We start from the raw sequence: 15,573 nt of genomic DNA on the forward strand, positions 1-15,573 counted from the left end.
TGCTAATTTAAGCAAACCACACACACACACACACACACACGAGACTTCGGAAACAATCGATTGAGAGTAAATTGATGGAAAAGATAAGCTATCTCCCGGCTCTTTCAATGTTTGTCTCTCGGTATAATAATAATAAAAAAGATATCTCCTGGCCCCGCCCACACGGAGGCGGTACAGTAACGATATCGGAGACCCACACACGGTCCATTGGTTATCACTATCAAACATTTCTCTCCTGCCATGCCGGTAAGTTTGAACAGAGTTAATCTCTTTGCCATTTACTACAGGAGTATGAGCACAAATGGCGACATAATTTCGACAATATTTGGCTTCCTTAGGAAAATGTAGGCCTCTTAACTGCACCTAAAGTTGGCAATGTGCGGATTTGGTGCTTAGCTGAGCTCCGTGTCGTTAGCTTGTGAACAAGGGCAGCTTTTTAAAAAACCTTAGCTGCCATGTGACAATGTGTGAATGTCAGGGAAGGGAATCAATATTTATTATTATTTTAATGCAATTTCATGCCTTGTATTTAATTTCACATAAAACATGACGCCTAATTCCGCTGTCCTTTCACGCCATAGTCGCTTCTGGAGGTGTTGAAGTTTCTGGGCGCAGGAGTGCTCGGTCTTACCCTGGGCGTGGAGGGTCTGAGTTGGCTGTATCGGCGGCTGAAGCCCGCTGGGTCTTCACGCATCTCCGAGGTGGGCCATTATAGTGGGGTCGTTGGCATGTGCAATTTTTCTCAGTCATTTCAAATTGGTGTTAAAGTTTGGTTTTCACTTCCAAGTTGAAGTTTAGGGTCTATAGAACAATTTGGGTTCGAGTGTCAAACACAAAGATAACAAAATGGCCTGCGGGGGGCGCTCTATAATATACCCAGACAGCACACTTACGTCTTGCCAACGTTGGCAAGATGCTTTTTGCCCGATGTAAAATACATCGGCACGACGTCTTTGAAAGGACCGTTTGCTCATCGGCAAGATGTTGGGCAGACGTCGGCAAAAAGGCGACAGGCGATGGAGAGCCAACGTTATGCCGATATAATTATTTATATTCCTACCATGAGCCGACGGTTGCCCGCCTTATATCCGCTCATGAGCCAATGTTTAACCGATTTAATTACGACTTAATTACGACCTACTCGACGTACCCCATCTGCGCGAGGAAAGCATCCGGACGTCTCGAGGAACAGCTGATTTTAGGTTGCAGTTATGAAACTAGCATGTCAGAAAATCACCTAGCATGCCAGAAAATCAGCTCTTTCTATACAAAAAGACGTCTGAATGTTCTCACCGCTGCAGTGGAATTCCGCCTTATTTGAGGTCTTCCTGCTTCACCGCCTCACCAATGAAAACACAAAAAAATCATAGACGTTTTGACATTTATTTTTTTCCACAATTAAGCACAATGTCCATCGTTGAATCATTCCTGCAGGAGAGAAAAAACAAATCTGTGAACATGGGCTGGATGTGAAAATCACCCTTTACATGAGAACATACCCTACAGTTTAGGCTATGACTTTGACATGTGAAAAGTTTACAACTATTTATTGAGAACAGTTTTTGTAAGCAGGATTTCACCATCTCCTGTATGTAGCCTAAGTCCTGCCTGTGGATGAAAAGTCTTTCATCTATATTGTCCCTTTTAATTTAAAAGTGTACTCGCTACTCTGTGGTATTTTTTATACAGTCATGGATAAGTGGGGCAGTCATTGGTAAGCGGTTAGGGTGTCCTGTAGCCAGGGCCAGATTAAGGTAATGTGATGCCCCTGGGCACTAAACCTCAAGTGCCCCCCCAAAACAAAACACCCACTCACGTGCGCGCGCCCGCACAGACGCACACCTTGCCCGTGCCTTCAGTAACCCATAGCATGTAGCCCTAAGCATAAGCAAAAGTACACATAAACAGTGTCTTTCTTCCTCGCATATTGAAATGTCTTATTCAAAATAGGCTATGCGATATGCAATAGGCCTAGGCCTACATGAGTGTCTCAATAAAAATCTTAAATGCAGCCATACTCAATTATTTCCATATTCAAGTGTATCCATTTGAACAGGATCCAGCATATTCAAATGTGTAGGTTATTCAAAATGTTTTGATTGATCCTTAGAAATGTGTAGGAATCACTGTGGGGCATCTAAAATAGGCCTACTCTGGCATGATAGGCCTACAAGTCCACAATATTGAAGTTTGTGGAGTTCACAGGTGGGAGGTTATGGTCTATGAGCTTCACAGCTGTAAACTACTTGTAATTGTGATGAAGGAGGTTGTAATTGTGACTTAAGTTGTGGTTTCTAAAAATTTAACAACAAAAAACCCAACAACACTGCCCCTTAGAAACGTAGGCTATGACTGCATGCAACATAATGGCAAATCATAGCTAATCATGGGCTACACTAATAGCTAACTAGACACTGTAGACCTACATGAAATTACTAAATAGAGACACCATGTAGCCTACTCATACGTGGTATAGCCTACACACACTACGGTAATAGACACCAACCTGCTGATTAGACGCTCTCACACGGCAGGAATTCATCAATTGTAGGCTAAGTTAACATGCGATTATAGCGCGGCAAGCGCATTAAGACGCATTTAAACGAAACGTCGGCGAAATCTCTGGACATTAATCATAACCTTCTACAACCTAATATTAAACAGGTGACACACAACCAAGATATATCCAAGACTTACAGTTTCTGAGCACACCAAAAACACCCAACAGCACGTCCACAAGGAGTTCCTTCCTGATCTCTTCCTTTCCATCATCCAGTGCATGAAATCCTCAGCCTCGCACTCCAATTATCTACACAAGTCTAGTCACAAGGCTAAACGATGGGGTCTTTCTCTTGTTAAACTTTTCTCTTCACACAACCACTCAATTGATGTCTGTCCATTTTTCTTTTCTACAACCGCGGGCTTTTTAAAAACATGATACATTTCACGACAGGTGGAACGGCTCAACTGACAGGTTGAGGGAGGGGGGATGATTGTCACAGGACACTATTGCTTAGAATGATGATATCGTTGCCCTTATGACATTATGTTTTAATAGTGAATTTTATATGAATACGGTATATAACAGTGTCATGTTTAACAATTTTAAGTCTACAAACATTAATGAAAAAAAAAAAAGTTTCTTCTCCTGTGATGCCCCCCACCGGCTGGGAATGCTTGATGCCCTGGGCACTGTGCCGTGTGCCCATATGGTTAATCCGGCCATGCTGTAGCACAGGGCTGTACAACCTAAAAGGATGCTGGTTCAACTCCCAACCCGCCAGGTTGGTTCAAAGTTCAAAGTCCAAAGTTCTAAGTACTTTATTTGCCATTTGTGCATAAACTAGTAGTCCAAGCACATAGGAGCAAGCACATCTTGTGCAGGCCCTCTGAGTCAATAAATAGAATTAAATAGAAAAATAGGAAGACAAAATACATTAAAAAGTGATAAAAATCAAAGAGATCAAAATAATAATAATAATTTAAGCAAGTGGGTCAAATATTCTTTTTTGCCATCAGCCTCACTGTTGCTGGGAAGAAACTGTTGAAAAACCTTGCTTTTCTGGTAGGAATGCTGTCCGCTCTACTGTGTCTCACTTTGTTTGGTGGGGGGAGTAATTAACCAGTGCTCTCTCCTCCATCCTCCATGACTGAGGTACCCTATGCATGGTACCTTCCTGCCACACTGCAATATACTGCTCCCTTGGGATGCCAATGTAGGCTGCCCCCTTGCACAGGTGAGGCATAAAATGCAATTTCGTTGTATGCAGTGCATACTTGTGTGCTGTGTCACAATGACAAAGGTGGGCTTTCACTTATATACACCTAGAGATTTTTTCCCCTGAGTCCAATGTTTTTAAACAGTTGAAACACAAACATTTCCAGTCAATATTTACAATGGAATTGCAGACCTCTGTGTCATATTCCCATGGGCGCAGATAGCTTTTAAAAACTGAGGGGGACATTTTCACAACAGACCGTCAGTCGGGGGGGGGTGGGTTATTAGGCTATTATAGCCTACCCTGATTATAATACACTGAATATCGTTTTTTTATTGTTAGTCGCCTATTCATCTTCCACTAAATAATTGTATTTGCTTTAGTGGCCTAGGTCTACTACATTAAAACAAATAAATCTTGATTAAAAAATTAAAACATCACAAATGTTTAAACCGCTCCAGCTTCTACTCAGAATGTGCACGAGTCTCCCACCAAGACCCCGCCCCAGTGCGCGCTTCTAAGCACCTTCCCATCAGCAAGTGCTACTTTCCCAACCAATTTAAACTTTAAACAGGAGAACTGTCAACAAATTTCACGTTGTATTAATGTAGGCCTACAGCAGGCTATGCAACAGTGTGTGATTTATGGCTGTAGAAATTTTAAGACGACCAGTCTCGCAGTGGTTTTGCATGTAAACATAACTTGAGTCCAGGCGCGGTTTTGGGGCGTGTGATTGATATATTGGTAGGCTAAGCAAGAAACTGGGTAGGCCTAACCAAGTCAAATTAGGCTATATGGTCTCCTCCAGATTAGACATTTTTGATAAAAGCGACTTAAATGGCGATTCTTGAGCTCTTCAGACAACCGTAATTTTTCTACCACGCTGCGTGTGAATATTGTATCCTTCAGTTCACTCCACCACTTAATGCAATCCACACGTTTGCGTTGTAATACCGCCGTTTAACAACAACCCACAGTAAATGCATCCAACAGAATGACACCACCGCAATCATCATTCCAAAAATCCGTAAAAAAGACATTTAGTCCGATGTTCACAGCATACAAAACAAGAAACCGACACGACAGCTAGGCCTACTTGCGTTGGCTTTGATTGACACCTGGCATGGCATGGCCCTACAAAGCTGTCTTTTCACTCGAAAACAGGTCCACGACAGAGACCAAAAAAACCCTTCTGAATAATTAACATTTGTTAACTTCAGCAACTACAAACAGCGTCACAGCGGATATGAACCCATAGTGACCTTACCTTAAAACGTTGTCTTGAAAGCAGCTAAATCCCAACTTTTAATCCATGCGTTCCACCACCATCGTTCACGTTCCACAGTTTTTGTAATCCACATCACAGTTAGCAAGAAAGGGACTGTCGTCGACATTAACTTTTAGGCTATAACAAAAGCAACTGGTCTGAGCCACAAATATAATGTAAATATGACGCCTGCTCTTCTCCACTTCCTGAATCTAGCCCTGTCAAAAGCCAATCACCGTGAGAAGCAAAAAGCTTATGGCGCTTCAAATCTGGGACTTCAGTGGCTGTTAGCCAATGAACAAATAGATTTACTGCCATTAACTTCAATGCATTTGCTTAATTCTGCAATACCTCACCACACCATCGCAAGCATAGAGATTTTATGTCGCTACCTGGTGTCACTGTTGAGTCAGCTGACACAGTGAGCTGACAGAGCCGTTTATAGAGTGTAATGCCGTTTTTTGCCACATATGAAAGTGAATGGTCCAGGGAGGCGCTATTTTGCAAACATGCAAAGGCAGAAATCAGATATTTTCTCCATTAAAGTGAGGGGGACGGGTCCACGTGAATGAAAATCTGGGTACGTCATGTCCCCCCCGTCCCCCCGCTATCTGCGCCCATGCATATTCCCAAGGAATGGTAGCATCGCATCTACTGCTGTGCTGTGCTGAGTCAAAGTAATTCATAAGCCTACTGGTTGTGTTTTCCCTGCCCATTCACTACTTTGATGGCCTGCAATTTATTCAGATGTGTTCTACAACTTTTTGATGAAACTTACATTTTACATTTGATACCACAAACTAGGCTAACTTGTTGTGCTGTGTGGATTTTTGTTGAGCAGGGATCTCACTTACCAATCAGCATGTTTTCCTCTTGTTACCAGCATCAGTCTGAACCTGACTGGACACCTGTGCACTTCACCTTATGTGAACTCTGAGGGCAAGTGTAGAAGCCTGGCAAATGAAGACAGGAATAAGTTGGTCTCAGTATCACTGCGCAACTACATTCACAATGTAATATGTTGGTTTAGTTGATTTTTGTCCATCACAATGCCATATTAGTTACATTTAGTTAGCTAGTGTCCTATTTGGTAAGGACATGTACAGCAGGGGTGGGCAACTTTCATTGTAAGGTGGGCCAACATTTTTAATTACCACAATCGGTGGGCCACATCACCACGCACTTGAGAGAATTTACAAAAGGATACTTCACTTTTTCTTTATTTATACCTGAATGCTTACACTATTGATTTATAGGGGGTTAAAAACTGTCCTTTTTCTTTTTTTAAAAAGTGAGAAGTTGGGCTGCATGTGGCGCCCGAGCCTCCAGTTGCCCATCCCTGCTGTACAGTATCCTAACAGAAAGGCTCTTATAGTATTTCAAATAATGGTCTATATAAAAACTGGTTATAATAGGTACAGTGCAGCATAAACAGGGTTGAGGGGGTGGTTTCTTCTATTTCGTTGTACCTACCGAGCAGTTTAGCCAATGTCTGTGTGACATGTTCATGCTGCCATCTACACAGCATCCTCTTCACAACCGCAGGGGCAAAACACCTGAAAACATAATAATGTAATCCTTTTTCAGTCCAAGATATAGACTAGAAAATGAGTGACAGCATCACAATCAGTTTGTATGCAAGTGTAGTGGACCCCCCATTTTTGTCTTTTTGTTATTCCCTTATTATTCCCTTATTCTCATTCCCTGTCTTTTTGTTGTCCTGTCAGAAGTTGTCTTTTAGTTTAATTATGCTGTTGCACGTTTTCGCCAATAGATGGCATCATAGGACCAGCAATGAGTGCAGAGACCCTCTCTGGTGCAGTAGGCAGTGGAAGAACGAAACGTGGAAGTGACAGGCATATGATACAGAAGGCAGCGGTGTCAGCTGTACAGTTATGCTGAGGAAAATGTAAATAAACAACTCATCGAAACTCTACACACTTGATTAAGTGTGCAACATAAGCATTCACGCAATAATGCCACCAGGTCACATTTAAGATTTAACGAAGAGTATTTTGTTATGGATCTTATGTAGTGATAGACTTACCATTTTTCTTGTTATGGCATATCTGGCATATTCCCAAGAGAAGGCTGATGTCCCTGTCTGTTGATCTGATTTTGACTTGTGGTGAATTGACTGAAAACGAGAGCAACAAATTGCAGTGAAGGCTGAACCCAGGAGTTGTTTACTTCTAGTAAGGGCTATGAATGCGATGCAATATTATTTTATCTCACTTCACGTGGTGTGTTTCCTGTGCATTGCAAGTTCAACAAAGAGAATCATATTGTGTTACATACCGTAGCCTATTTTGTAATGTCCTTTCAATCAGTCATCATGGGCTAGACGTAGACAAGAATCAGCAGCCCCACTCCAGCAGAAAACTTGATTACGGGAGCAGTATGCCTACATTTATATCACAATAGAAAACGCTGTTAGACTACACACGACCTACATACAATGTGACATCTCAAACTATAACTTATAAAACCAAACAAAACTCACCTGTTTGCTGGGTACGTTTGACACGTTAGCTAACTTGCTAACGGTAAGGAAAAGTAAGGTCGGATATCGATTAGAAACTCGTTGAGGAGGTCCTTCGAGACAGCACGACAGGTAAAGAGATTTATTTCAGCAACCTAATTAAATGTTTAATCAAACCTGACTTGTAATTCTGAAACCTACATTTCAGCAGAAATAATAGTAATGCCGTCTAACTAAAAAACAATTGAGGTGGCCACTGCTGCGACGTCCAGTGAAGTAAACAGATAATGTTCGTTCCCTTGACAACTGAAATAATTTCAAACAGAACTCGCGCTGCTCAGGTTGCAAGCAAGCAGGTGCTGGCTTTTGGTTTTGGGGTCTTCAAATGATCTGCAAAGCGTCGCGTTGCCGATGGTCGGGGTTAGGTTGGCAAACCATCGGCAAACTGTGTTTGGGGCATTCGTCAGTTAATGGTCGGTGTTAAGTTGGCAAAGCATCGGGAGGAAACATTAGGAAATTGATCGGCAAAACGTTGCGTTGCCGATGGTTGGGGTTAGGTTGGCAAACCATCGGCAAACCATCGGAAGGGAACTGCAGGGAATTGATCGGCAAAGCGTCGCCCTGTCGATGTCGGGGTTAAGTTGGCAAACCATCGGCAAACCATGGCAGGAAACCTTATTTTCTGCCGCTATTTTGCCGATCTAAAACCAACCTAATTGGCATGACGATTATAAGGCAAAAAAAGGCCTCGACGTTTTCCCGATGTCGCCGCCCAATAGCCAACGTCGGCAAGATGCTTCGTGCTGTCTGGGTATAAACTGCTATAACATTTTATCAGCCCATGGACAGCACAATTCAGGGTTTTTTAAGATAAAGGGNGGAAATGCCCTCCACGTTGCAATGAAACATCATTTATTGTTACAAAAAAGCCCGGATTTAGCTGTCCATTGGCTAAAAGTGTGTTTATTACATAGTGTGTCTTTCATCTGGCAACCGAATACTTAGCTCACCAGTTTCTCCTCTTCATGCTGAATCCATACATACCTCATATGCTAAATTTAGTTTAACTAATCAAAAGTTATAGCAGTTTATATATTTTAGAGCGCCCCCCGCAGGCCATTTTGTCATCTGTGTGTTTGACACTCGAACTCAAATTGTTCTATAGACCCTAAACTTCAACTTGGAAGTGAAAACCAAACTTTAACACAAATTTGAAATGACTGAGCCTAATACGACCCCACTATTACTATCAGAAGTCAAGTTCTTCACATGCAGGCTACTGTACATGTGAACATGAAGGGTACTGTGCATTAAATGGTCAAAAAAGGTACTGCAACTATGCTTGAAACTGGGTTGCCTTTTGCCACATTTGATCTTTTCATGAACGTTTACTAAGTAATTAACTAATATTTTCTAGTATTTAATAGCCCAAGTATAGTCATTTTTGCAGCTAAAAATATATATTTCTGGAAATTCTAAATGGTGGACCATGGAGAAGATGCCCCTTTCATTAAATGAAATGTGTAATTTCCCCAGTCATAATGACTTTGAATTTGATGGTGGTGGTAAGTATTCATGAAAAAGGTAACATAAGGGAATGGGTAGCATGAATTCTGGAAATAGCCTAAGTAAAAAGTCTTGCAGTGCACCTTTAAGCATTATACATACTAGGAGATAAAGCAAATAAAAAATGCGTAGAAACATGCAGGCCTAAATGTAGCCTGCATGGGGTGCATACATCACCAAACTATAAGCTAATGTACAATGCACCACAGTAAAGTCAATAATATGATGTCACTGTATGATATATTCATTTGTCACTGTGCCACTAGCTGGCCCTTATGGATAGTCTGCCCATGTCAGTAAGGTGCTGTTTCCACGTAGCAGGATATTTTTTAGCAGGGTATTTTTTTCTCCTGTTGAGGTGTAAACGCAACATGTGGATAAAAATAAATCCTCCATTGTAACAAATGCGTTTCAGCCCCCTAAACAGGATATTTTTTTTCTCCTGCTTTTTATACCTGGATTTTAAATATCTGCTACGTGGAAACGGAAGGCCAAAACCAATGCAACCAGGAGAAAAAAAATATCCACACATAAAAATATCCAGCTACGTGGAAACAGCACCTAATTGTCACTGTGCTGTTCTTCCCTTATGGGAAATCTGAAGTAGTAGGTTGAAGCCCACACATCCAAACGTCCGACCCGGGAGCAGGACAACCCAACAACCAGATAGAAAGGGGAAAAAAGTAAACCAGGACCCTTGTGCTCCCACCGGTTTTTATCTGTAATTGCCACTGTGCTGCTGCCCCAGGTGCTGTTCTTCCCCTGTGAATCCCACTGTATGGAGAGCCTCTTCTCTGATGGAAGAGTCAGCGGAGACCAGTGGTAAGTGTCCCCACCACTTAATCACAAAATATACTGTGTGAATACATTCACCCTGGACAATTGGCCCCCACCACTTTCCAAACAAGCCTGCACCGTGTGCGTACGATCTAACAAGAGCCTGTATGTCTGCTAAGGTTGTTTGTGAACAGGAGTCTGTATGTCTCCATGTGTCGTGTGTGATGAACAAGTGTCTCCCTGTGTGTGTGTGTGTGTGTGTGTGTGTGTGTGTGTGTGTGTGTGTGTGTGTGTGTGTGTGTGTGTGTGTTCAACAAGAGCTGGATGCTTCTCAGTGTCATGTCAATAGTGATTCAGAAGCCAAATATTTGCTAATATTCTGATGTTTGTATTCGCCATGAATCCTCACAGTCAGGTTGTGTGTGTGTGCGTGAGAGAGAGAGAGAGAGAGAGAGAGAGATCCGTTTCAACTCATCCATACAACGTGTGTTCTGACCTTTTCATAAACGTTGGCTACTTATCTCTGTCACAGAGCTCAGCTCATCATCTGCTAGTTGGCCTCCATTACATAATATGCTAAAATAAATGTAATCCATGCATTAGTGGCGTTAGCTGTGGTTGCACCACCCTGACGTGTGTTACTTCCAAAACATCATTGGCATATGTGTGTGTGTGTGTGTGTGTGTGTGTGTGTGTGTGTGTAACCAGTGCAGCAAATCCCATGGTCCAACCCAATGACGTTTAGTATACGTCAGCGGTCCAACCTTACCCCCTCCCTCTCTCTCCCTCTCTCTTCATAGTGTGTGTGGTGAGACCCATTCCACTGCTCTCCAGTCTTCTCCTGTGGACCCCTTCTACCGGATGCTGTCCCACCTCCTCTCCGCCCGTGTCTCTCTGGACATCTGCGTGTTCTCCTTCTCCAATTTCGAGCTGAGCAGAGCCGTGCTCCAGCTGCACGCACGCGGGGTACGGGTCCGCGTCATCACCGACCGAGACTACCAAACCATCCAGGGCTCGCAGATAGGAGTGCTGAGGAAAGCAGGTGTGTGTGTGTGTGTGTCAGGCAGTGCTGGGAAAGTTACTTTGAAAAAGTAACTAATTGTACCAGTTACTTCTCCAAAAAGTAATTGCGTTAGGAACTGCGTTACTTCACTATAAAAGTAACTAGATACCAGGAAAAGTATTTTTTGCGTTACTTTTTTGTTGTTGCTTAAAATGTCAAAGAAACGAAAGAACAGATGAATGGGGGTTTCATCTTTGTTCTGTGATGTTATTTTGGCTGTGATGTTATTTTTGCTTAACACATTCACTACCAAGTCACGTAAAAATACGTTTTTGTCTCCCATGCGTTGGCTCCCAAACCTTAAAATTACGTTTTTACGTTTCTGTATTTGATTCTGAATCTGCACATTCTAATGCACATTCTGTGTGATTTTCGTAACAATGTGATGAACAGAACTGACATTGATCATGAAAACACCTGCAAAGTCAGGATCTGGATACTTCATCATCTGTGCATTTTATTACACACAGTATTTGAGTTTTATTATAGTGAATCAAACCACTTCCTGATCACGTCACGTCACGTCTCCATTTACTTCCTAGAGCATCAAAACATTTCCTGCTAGCTAGCCTGTTCCTAAATATATGATGGAAGGATAAGGAGTTTTGCTGCCATCAATCAATCAATCAATCAATCAATCAAGAGTTTATTGTCATTGTCAATTGTCAAAAAGGCAACGAAATTGTGTTTCGGGTACAATACTTAGTAGCAGCGTAAACTAATACAAAGTTTAGTACACCTGGGACGAACTGCGCTACTGCGCGCATCCACCTTCACAAATCTTGGTTTTAGACAAGTGTTAGACAACATTGGGTAAGGATGAGGAGAAAAAGATTCCATAGCTCCACATTGCAAACACAACATCAAGGTATAGACAAAAAACCTCATTATGGCTATAAGCAGTGGAGACGCAGACATTGTACAAAACCGGGGGGGGGGGGGGGGGGGGGGAGGGGGGTCAGAAAGCGCGGAGGAGGCGTTGAAGAGAGGGGAGGGGTGGGCACTGGATAGCTTATCACCCCACTCTGAGCCATAGCTCAAACCGTCCCAGGGACGGCCTTGCACTGTCCCATAGCAAGTGAAAAACGTCTCCAGGTGCCTGTGGTAGTTGAGGGAGGCAGAGAGTCCAGACATTGCTTGTCCTCCAAGGAGAGATAAGAGTCCTGACCTTGGTCAGGTCGCTGCAGCTGCAGCTGGGGCGCCAAAGCAAAATAAGATTTATGTTTGGGTTATTGCAGACATTCCTTTTACGATTCTGCGGTAATTCTCATGTGACTGGCCACACGTTTCACGTACAGCAGAATTTCGAGCAACCTATCTCCCAAACCGATCGATTCCATCTGGCGATCGTGCGCGACAAGTCCATCAATGCGGCGATCAATCGCTTCAAGGTGGCGATGTTCGGCCACAATCACTTCAGTCAATTTGTCCATCTGGCGCTGACCTGCCACAAAACCCTCCAAAGCGCGATTCACGACCACATTCTGTGCTCGAATCTCACTGCCCAACCGGTCAATTGAGCCGGACAGCCTGGGGCCCCTAATGGCCATCAAGATTTAAAGTGGAAGGTTGTAATGAAAAACAGCATGCAACACAGCAGGAAGTAACTTTGTACTTTGGCACGTCTACTTTTATCTACAAAACGAAAACTGCCAGTCAAGTGACATTAGCTAGCTAGCATTTCAGATGATGTGGCTCTGAACAATAGCCTGACCAGGTGATTTTTGCACCGAAATAGTTTACTTGGAAGCTACTGGAGTTGTTCATCGGGCGTGAAGATACTATCAAATATCTTCATGACCTATTAATGGTGTAAATATCAATGGTGAATCCAGTTCACAACGATTTTGGGGATGTGCTCATTTCTCTTTCACGAGATGGATTTCTTTTTTTGCAACTTAACAACTCCGAATCCACAGTGGATAGGGGAAACATGTTTTCAACCACATAGGCTACCTGGCGTTTTTTTTTTGTTGAGCTCACCCGTGTCCTGAGAAATCAGGGTTGGCTTGCCTCTGTCTCCCTCTTCGATACAGCTGAAACTAGCTGCACGGCCCGGGGCTTGGAGGTGTGCCACCATGCAACGTTGAGAGGTGCTTAGTGAAATTAGAGTCGCTCGTTACGGACATAACTTTGTTTCCAAGGCACAGTATACTTTGGATATAAACATTATTGCATTTGACTGCAACTAGCATGAAATGATTCCGGTATTTACCGTTGGAACGTGCAACCTTGCGGCTTTACTGCCGTTGTCTCTTCTGTTCTTTATGCGCTCCCCTGTGAACTGTAAAATGACTTGTGTTTACACGCGTGGGAGGAAGATAGCTGACACTCCGCCCACTTAACACTTTAAGCAAATCATGCTCAGCTATTTTGCTATCCTGCATGCAAAGGGTGAATGTGAGCATATTAAAAGCAGGCTTGGTACAGATTTATGCGGCGTTGCCATTTGCTCCTTGATTTTGTCAGCAGCCAGTGCACACTGGCGCTGCAATTCATAAAATTGTACCGCGTCACGTTACCTCCTGAGTAACGGGAACAGCATTACAGTTATGGATGAAGTAATTAAGTAATTATTCCGTTACTCAAAATGAGGCTCCGTTAGTAACGCCGTTATACTCTAACGCTGTTACTCCCAGCACTGGTGTCAGGGTGCAGGGGTGTGTGATGTGTCAGGTTTGCGTGTGTGTGTGTTTGTATGTGGATGTGTGTGTGCGCGCATGTGTGTTTGTATGGATGTGTGTGTGAATATGCATCTGTCTTCCCTCTCTTCTCTCCTTCTCTCTCTCCTCTCTTTCTCCTCTCCTCTCCTCCCTCTCCTCTCTCGCCTCTCCTTTCATCTCCTCTCCTCTGCTCTCCTCTCTTATCCTTTCCACTCCTCTCCTCTGTGTGCGTGTGGGTGTGGTAGGGGTCTGTGTGCGTGTGTATGCGTTTATAGGGATGTGTGTGTGCGTTTATATGAATGTGTGTGAATATGCAACTCCTCTCCTCTCCCCTCTCTCTCTCTCTCTCTCTCTCTCTCTCTCTCTCTCTGTCTCTCTCTCTCTCTCCTATCAGGTATCTGTGTTCGTCATGAGCTGTCCCGCTCGGTCCACATGCATCATAAGTTCTGTATAGTAGACGGCCGCCTGCTACTCTCCGGCTCCCTCAACTGGACAATGACGGCAGTGCAGTCTAACCAGGAGAACGTGCTGGTCACTGACCACGCAGACATCGTCGCCCCGTACCTGGCCCAGTTCAGGCGACTCTGGGAGGCCAACGACCCCGCACGACACACGCACTCACCTGGCAACGCAGACACCTACGCGCCACGCCATCACGGGCACGTGCACAAGGGGCATTACGCGGATCGAGTCAAGGGTCTCGTACATCGTGCCGAGGTGGAGAAACACACTGCTAGCAATGGGCATGTCTATCAGCAGTGATTTAGCCACCTGTACACATGCACACTCACACCAACACAAACACACTGCTAGCAATGGACCTGCCATTCGCCAGTGATTTAGGAATACACACACACACACAAACCGCTAGCAATGGGCGCGTCCATCAGCAGTGATCTAGCCACACACACACGCAGATACACACGGTACAACAATTTACCTGACACACCATGTAGCACACGCGCACACACACACACACACACACACACACACAGTACCATCACTGACCCCACTCTCTCTCACACACACACACACACTAAAGCTACTAATGGACAATCCCATCACCTGTGGTCACCCACACAGCAAATGGCCACAATTGCACCCCAGTTCTGATTAGTTGACGAGCCGCCAATCATTTCCAAAAGGGCTGGACTGGCCAATAGAATCAGGAAGGCACCTGAAGTGCCTCGAGAAAGTTGTTTGTTAGTTTTTTTTATTAATTTTTTATAGACATCATTAACAATTGTAATATACATATTGAAGATATGTACATATTTTAGTAGAATGTTTTATTTTCAATCGATTTTTTACATTTGTTTCAAAGCAATATCGGCTTATGGGAAAGTGGTTTTGGTTTTTCCTGTTATCGACGGAACCCACGTGTCTCCTGAAGAGACTGGTGAAGACACCGGTTAAGCAGAGGGAAGGATGTAAACATGTTTGTTTTGAAAACTCTGCTCTTGGAAATGTAAACGCAGTGCTGTTTGACATCAGTAAAATAAATTATAATTGACTTTACACAGATGTGTGTGACTTTTTTATGTACGTAATTATTTATGTATTTACTTAATCAGTTTTCCTCAGTTTCATTTCAGCTAAAAAACAACTTGTGTAGCCTACAACATCAGGGTGCTATAATGGCTGTGTTTGGAAATGGAGGCACTATAGTGGAGGAGCTGCATAATGATGACAAAAATCTGATATTTTGTATTAGTAGTAGTAGTAGCCTAATATTTCTATAAGTGGGACTGATCTTCTAAGTGTTTTAGGGGGAAATAATTTCTACAGTTCCAATGATGAAATGTGTAAAAGCACATTATATATCTGCATATTAATTAGAATATTATTACTTTAGTATTTTTCCTCCCTAAGCAAATGCACCTGATGCATCCAAACTAAACCATTGACAGCAAGAGATCATGGATAGGCTACTGTGTTTGCCTACGGCGTGGTTTACTCCGGGAGTCGCCTGCCTGCATGGCGTAGCTCGCGCTCCTTGCTCATTTGTCATCAGCTGTTACGAGCAGCACGCGGGC

The 15,573-nt window shown here is 43.3% G+C and overlaps 1 protein-coding gene and 1 long non-coding RNA gene across 2 annotated transcripts; one reads left to right on the forward strand and one right to left on the reverse strand.

Moving 5' to 3' along the window:
- Nucleotides 1-231: 231 nt before the first annotated feature.
- pld6 (phospholipase D family, member 6) lies at nucleotides 232-15,055 on the forward strand. Its single transcript, XM_063192072.1, has 5 exons — nucleotides 232-246; nucleotides 582-701; nucleotides 9,783-9,856; nucleotides 10,612-10,853; nucleotides 13,932-15,055. Exons 1-5 carry the CDS (start codon nucleotides 241-243, stop codon nucleotides 14,297-14,299), a joined length of 810 nt encoding a protein of 269 aa, XP_063048142.1. The 5' UTR covers nucleotides 232-240; the 3' UTR covers nucleotides 14,300-15,055.
- On the reverse strand, nucleotides 5,627-7,729 carry LOC134441589 (uncharacterized). Its single transcript, XR_010033183.1, has 5 exons — nucleotides 7,490-7,729; nucleotides 7,285-7,390; nucleotides 7,034-7,123; nucleotides 6,460-6,542; nucleotides 5,627-5,939 (listed from the first exon to the last, which is right to left on the reverse strand). It is a non-coding gene; the product is annotated as an uncharacterized LOC134441589 (long non-coding RNA).
- Nucleotides 15,056-15,573: the final 518 nt, after the last annotated feature.

The sequence above is a fragment of the Engraulis encrasicolus genome, chromosome 1 (genome assembly GCF_034702125.1).
Source record: "Engraulis encrasicolus isolate BLACKSEA-1 chromosome 1, IST_EnEncr_1.0, whole genome shotgun sequence".
Classification (NCBI taxonomy): Eukaryota; Metazoa; Chordata; class Actinopteri; order Clupeiformes; family Engraulidae; genus Engraulis; species Engraulis encrasicolus.

Bases quoted from the DNA above. Each gene is read 5' to 3' on its own strand.
- pld6 (XM_063192072.1), top strand. The intron at 702-9,782 runs GTGGGCCATTAT...CTGCTGCCCCAG, and splicing joins GGTCTTCACGCATCTCCGAG to GTGCTGTTCTTCCCCTGTGA. The intron at 10,854-13,931 runs GTGTGTGTGTGT...CTCTCCTATCAG, and splicing joins AGGAGTGCTGAGGAAAGCAG to GTATCTGTGTTCGTCATGAG.